At 32.7% G+C, this 6,690-nt stretch overlaps 1 protein-coding gene across 1 annotated transcript; it reads left to right on the top strand.

Annotated features, from left to right (window-relative positions):
- Positions 1 to 273: 273 nt before the first annotated feature.
- LOC132547154 (D-aspartate oxidase-like) lies at positions 274 to 6,463 on the top strand. The gene is made up of 10 exons (XM_060210909.1): positions 274 to 470; positions 1,207 to 1,315; positions 1,819 to 1,892; positions 2,479 to 2,544; positions 2,881 to 2,935; positions 3,221 to 3,322; positions 4,428 to 4,507; positions 5,243 to 5,360; positions 5,667 to 5,768; positions 6,329 to 6,463. Exons 1-10 carry the CDS (start codon positions 274 to 276, stop codon positions 6,446 to 6,448), a joined length of 1,023 nt encoding a protein of 340 aa, XP_060066892.1. The 3' UTR covers positions 6,449 to 6,463.
- The last annotated feature ends 227 nt before the right edge of the window (positions 6,464 to 6,690 follow it).

Here is a 6,690-nt window from a genome sequence, read left to right as displayed (position 1 = left end):
TGATCCATACGATTCACGACAGGACACCTAACTCATTATATGCGTCTCAACAAAAGTATTTATAGACTACACAATGTATGTGTGGACATGCGTGAGGGCGTGTGTGTTTGACCTTTCGATTCGTTTCCTCTTGATAACAGCTAGATTTTATCTCAAGCAAGTCAATGTGACACTACTGTAAGTACCAGTTAGTAAACATTCTGCTCGATGTTATAACGTGTTGTTATACATATATCTCTGCTTTAAACTGGCCACTAGTTATTGTAAATCAGCATGGCTCCGCTCAAGATCTGTGTAATAGGTGCTGGTGTCATAGGACTTTCCACAGCTGTCTGTATACAACAGGAACTATCTACACATGTGACAGTTACAATAGTAGCAGACAAGTTCAGCCCGAACACAACCTCTGATGGATCTGGTGGTTTTTGGGGTCCTCATCTTGTAAACCCAGAACAAGCTGGTGATATCAAGTAAGATTATACGTGCGACCTTAATGACATCCTAAGGAGGCGTACGGAAGCGCATTAAGGATATTTTGTCATTAGGCATTAGGTATGGTGGAAAGGTATGCATTCACACATAATATTTTATCATTAAAGCTAATGCCAAAGTTTTATTATTCCGCATAGCCAATTTGTCGTTTTGCTAGGGCTGAACAAAAATATTTTTGTATCGTGTCCAACATGCATTTTACCCTCGAATGATAGAAAGCTAATCCCAAATTCATATCATTCTGCCCTGGAACATTTAAATTATTTTGTGTTGGCAGATTGTTATTCTGCCGTGGCAGTTTATTTTTTTCTCGATCAGATTGAGACTCTGTACGGACTGTCTGTTTTCATTGTGTCTTTAATGCCATTCCGTATATACCATGATACATGTTTCTGTATCGAACAAAGTGAAAATTCATGTTTTAATCAAATATTACTTATAAGCTTTAAAATGACATATATTATAAATTGTATTAATTGTTCGACATATCCATTTTCTTATTTAGAATATTTCATATTCTAAGTTATTATCTAATTGTTTGCACGAGTTGAACAGTCTTCCTAATTATTTATTAAATGATCTATGAATTAATTATTATGAAGACATTTTAGAGAAGCTGAGTAACATCACAAGAGAGCTCATGAAATGAAATAACTGTGTTGTTATACTATGACATTAAAATGTAATTACCTTTTACAATTATCTTTTTTGCAGTAAATGGGGAAATCTTACTTTCGACTATATCTTTGACTTATTTCGTTCTGAACATGGCGGGGAAGTAGGAGCCCAGCTTATATCAGGATACTGCTTTTCTGAAAGTGCAGTATGTATGAATAAAAATGAACGTAGTCTACAATCTAGGATTTGAAAACAAGAACATGCCAACATGTGAATACAATTATAATGTAAGGATGCCTACATTGCGTCAGTACTTACAATATATGATAATGGACATTACATGTTCTGCATTAGCGTTATGATATTTAATAAAACATTTATGTAAAACAGGACCCTCGTCTTATCATTGATCTAATGTTTTATATATATGATATTCCACGAGGCTCACGTGCAATAAGGAAATCGTTTGGTTCTTACTGATGTTCTCAAAATGTCGGTGAAATGTCTAACAAATCAAATATTTTACATTTTATGGATCTCATTAGACGGTGTAATGCAAAAAATATCCTTCAGAGGATCTGTCTAATGAATTGATGTATCTTATTGACCACGTTTCTGTTAAGCTTGTGTTTAACCTTGATTTTTTTAATATTATTGACATTATTGACAGTAACACATAACAACTTTTTTCATTTCTACTTCATCTAGGTACTCTTTGTTGACAAATGTTTCGGTGTGCGGAACCTTACCAAAGAGGAGACATTCATCCATCCTGAAATCAGGTAACGTTTTGTACTCAACTTCCGATAGAAATGTTCCAGTTCCACAAAAACGATAAAACTCGTTCCATCTATTGTCATATATTAGGATACCTATCTCAGAGAATGTGACCATTTTGGTTATGTGGTAGCGCTGTATGTAGAAATTCATCGTCGGAAACTCACAAGACTCTGTTCTGTCATTGACTCAAAAGACAGAACAGACGACGGTCAAAATTAAATGTGTTTATAATAAATAATCCCTATAAACATAATCTGTGTAATCAGTCGTGAATAGATGGTTTCTTGGAAAATTTTTGTAGAAGTGAAAGAACTTCTGACCTATCTATTGCTTAAAAAGTAACCCCTGACATGTGAAATAAAATATACCAATAGATTAAAACAATTCATACAAACTTAACATAGATATATATAAATAACAAGAGTACCGCTTATTGTATGAACTACATTGCTCTCAGTTTGAGGCATTCCTTATTTCATATTAAGACATATATTGACCTCCAGTTATTGCCATTATTTTTTCTATTTTCATTGAAAAGATAAATATTTTTATTTATTTATCAGATTAGAAACATCTTTTGTTTTCAAGGAATGGTCAAACACTAACAACGGTGATGATTGACGTGAAAGCCTACCTTCCATGGCTGATGAAAAAGTGATTGTCTCTTTCTCTTTTTATGTACATATGTATATAATCAATGTATTGCTTTTACAAATCATTTATTGTAAAGTTATTTTAGTTAATATACAGAGTACTTTTTATTTTTTACGCCATATTAAAACTATTATGTTATCATTCGACTGGTCTGATGTTTGCTATTTCCGTCTGATAGTTCTGCCTCAGAACACTTTGCCATAATTTTGACGATTATTAAAGCCGTTCAAGTAAGTTTCAAAAAAGCTTGTTTCAATATACTGGAAAAAAGAAAGAAGGCTTCTAGCATGATGTAACTGATACCTATGACATATATCTCTTTTTTCCTGTTTTCAGATTTCAGGCGAATGGTGGCATTGTACAGAAACGACATATATCGTCCTTAGATGAGGTATCTGTGATTAATAAAATAATTAATTTTTTATTATCAAATTTATAGCTATGATTTATGGTAATTATTTATTTGTTGATATATTTCATGTGTACATAAAAGATGTCTAAAATATATATGTATGGGAAAATGAAAAAAATAAATTCTATACAATTCTTTTAAAAAACATCAAGTGCAAGGACATTCCCAATGATTCGAATGAATTCACATTGGTTCAAAGAAATTCACAGTGATTTGAGGTGTTATGGAACTTCAAGTCTATAGAAGGATGACTGTTCTTTTTAGCTCTCGCCTTACTATGACGTATTAGTTAACTGCACTGGACTTGGATCATATCAAATGCTCGGAGATCATGACCTGCGTCCAGTACGAGGTCAAGTGTTTAGGGTGAGTACTGTACGAATTTATAGTCCACGAAACTGTCTAATTTGTAGAAACAACGAAAATTGAACCCAACGAAAATAAATGAATCCACAGTATACTATTGTATTCTTTTTGCGATCGTTGTGACGTCATGGATGAAAGTGCAAACTACAAAAATCCTAACCTGTATATAGCGAATACAAAGTAAATATGAAGTGTATTGCAATAGAAATTACAAATGTGATGCCTTATAATCTAGTTTTCCAGGAGCTGATAACTAGAACAGACAGACATGACAGTATACATATCTTAATGATAAGGTAGAGATATAAAATCGATGTTTTTGTTTCAAACAATTACCCGTTGTTGTCTATTCCCTAAATGTGATGTACTATCCTAATTTTCGCGATGTCAGCATTTACGTTTTTGAATTATTACGGTAATTCATGGTAGCATTTTATCAGTTTTAAATTCTGAGAACGTTTTCAATAGGACACACTAAACAATAACACCTTAATTAAGAATATTGCCAAAAACGAATTAAACTGCATCATGCAGCTGTTTCGTTAATTTTTAATTTTACAAGTAGGATTCGTTAGTGAAGATAAGGGCCTAAATTTTGAAACCTAGGAGGCGATTGAAGAAAATCTAATGATCGAAAAAAAAATTAAAATCTGGATGGGGAGGTGCATTAGCCGAATAATTCAATGTATTTAGTTATTTTCATAATAAGATCATTTTGAAAATCTCAAACATACTAAAAACAAAATGATGGTATTGTAGAAAAATACATTCGTAGGCACCACAAATGGAAATACAGCTGTAATTTGACGCCTAACAAGTTAAGTTAGAATATAGATAATTCAGTAAAAATATTGTCGTTGGAATAACTATGTGATAATGGTTATAAAGACTCCTATGTTAATACAAGTTGTTAGTTCTGATGACATGAGTGCTGCTATGCTTATTGATCATTGTTCGTTGGTATACTTGATGGTTTTGTATGAAACCTGTTCTTATTTGATTTTACATACATCGTTTGATTAATTGTCAAAATTTACGGTGTCGTCAAATTTGAGTTAAATTACGGTTTTGTGTTAAATATTGTGTTATTGTTTTTTTTCAACAGGTGCATGCTCCGTGGATCAAACATTTCTATGTAGACATTGACCCTACAGACCCAGACAACGAGTATTATGTTCTTCCAGGGTAAGCAGAGATTCACGTCATCTCTAAAGGTCTTTAAAACATCATTATCCTAAAGAAGTAAATGTCTATATACAAGTTGGCATGTTTTGGGTAACTTAAAAGTAAACTGATTTATCTAATATATGTTCCTGCTGTCTTTGTATCAGTAGTGGTTTATGAATTTTTCAACTCAAAGATTAATTTCACCCTTTTTGGTGACTAGCTTTATCTGTGTATAGCACCAATGGCAGTCGGATTTAGAATCATCCTGTGAGTAATATATCTATACCGACATTGACAGATTTTCGTTGGAACATAACATTACAATAAATGAGTTAGAATTCTTTTATTTCTACGAAATTTCAGAAAGAGGAAAAAAAGTTTATACATAGCGATCTATTTACTTTATGAAAATAATGATTGTTTTATAAGTCACGTCAATCTAAGGCAATATAAAGAATAAGCACACCGTATCTAATTCACCATATGAACATACTATATAGCCAGTTATTTTCGCAGGGATGATATGGTTGCTCTTTTGCGAAAAGTAAATCCTTGAAATATCAAATGTACCTTTTACATTCAGATCGTAAAATTTTGATTTGTTTCGATCATTTTAAGAGAAAATAGTCCCTTTTTTATCCGTGAAAATTACTACCTTTACAGTATTAGTAGTCAAATACGATCAATGTATGATATTTAGTATAGCTAACACTGAAGAAGTATGACGAACACATGTTTGTCTCGTTTACACAGTGCACGCGACGTGGTCGTAGGAGGCACCAGTCAAGTGGGAAACTGGAACACACAAGTGAACATCAGTGACCGTGATCATATATGGAACGGTTGTTGTAAACTGCTACCTAGTTTAAAGGTATAAACTTGTAAAACACTTTGACCGCATCTTCTCTGGCTATCTGACATGACATATCTTTTTGTGCTGCATGTATTCATATGATCGTCGCATCATAGACAAATTACTTTGTTAGCAAGAACATATTCGTAGCATTACAACATGTATTTAATACGAAAATAAGAACGTCACGTCAAAATCAATGACATATGAAATTAGTTTCGGTTCCAGGTTAGTTGGGAATGTCAGTATGCATGCTTTTGGATTTCATTGAGTTTACGATTCTTGAATTATTGTTTCCTTTTTTCCTTGATATTATCTTCAAAGAATGCCAAAATACTTGATGAATGGATGGGTTTACGACCACAGCGAACCGGAATAAGAGTGGAACTTGAAAATAAACAGACAAACACAGGAAAAAGAGTTATAGTAAGTGTTATAAATATCAACCACAAAACATACCAATATAAATACAAAAGTTCATCGCGGGCGTGTCTTTAACTGTTCACTTTAACTGTTGTGTTTAACAAGTTAGCGACTACAATGTACTGGCTTCTGAGTATTTACAAAGGCAATTAATGTAATGCTTATGATATGATTTGACATGATTTTTGATCCATTCAAAATCATCACAACTTTTAGCGTTATTTAAAACAATTACTATAATAGTTTTACAGTAGTAATGAAACATCTGCCAGGTAGTATGATATCAGTGATGATAACAAAACAACCATATGAATATTATCCGTGCTAATACACATTTATTTCAGTAATGTATCAGTATTGAAAAGAGATTTCGATATTATACAACGTGACATCATAATGTTATGAAAATGAAGAAAATTATAAAATTGCCGGAGTAGTGCACCTCCCAAGTTTTAGTGTCTATTTCAGTCAATGTTATTGAACATTGATTCCCAATTTAATTTTTGTCGCAATTTGGAGAGGTTTGTAGATAATATATATACCGTAATGTTTTGTTTGTATAGATAGTCCATAACTACGGTCATGGTGGTTCAGGAGTCACGCTACATTGGGGTTGTGCACTGGAAGCTACGAAATTGGTGACGCATGCGCTGAAGATGGGTGTCCCAAAATCAAGTTTATAGAACAATATCGAGATTGCCTCCGGATTGTTGATTCTAATGAACAACGTAAACACAAGTAATGTCAATTGTATGTAGAGAGATTAAGATTTTTTGGCATGCGCTACTGTACAAAGGTATCGTTTTGTTTAAAACTTTAAATTTGAATGTAATTACAAAGACCAATAATGTAGTACAGACTTTAAGATATATTTGTCTATGCACTACATACACATATAAGTTAAATGGTCATTTATCCTGTCATC

Source organism: Ylistrum balloti, unplaced genomic scaffold, assembly GCF_031769215.1.
Source record: "Ylistrum balloti isolate Yb309-2 unplaced genomic scaffold, AGI_CSIRO_Ybal_v1 Utg369936, whole genome shotgun sequence".
Lineage (NCBI taxonomy): Eukaryota > Metazoa > Mollusca > Bivalvia > Pectinida > Pectinidae > Ylistrum > Ylistrum balloti.
The sequence above is the reverse complement of the archived record's forward strand: the minus strand, read 5'-3'. Positions and strand labels throughout refer to the sequence as shown.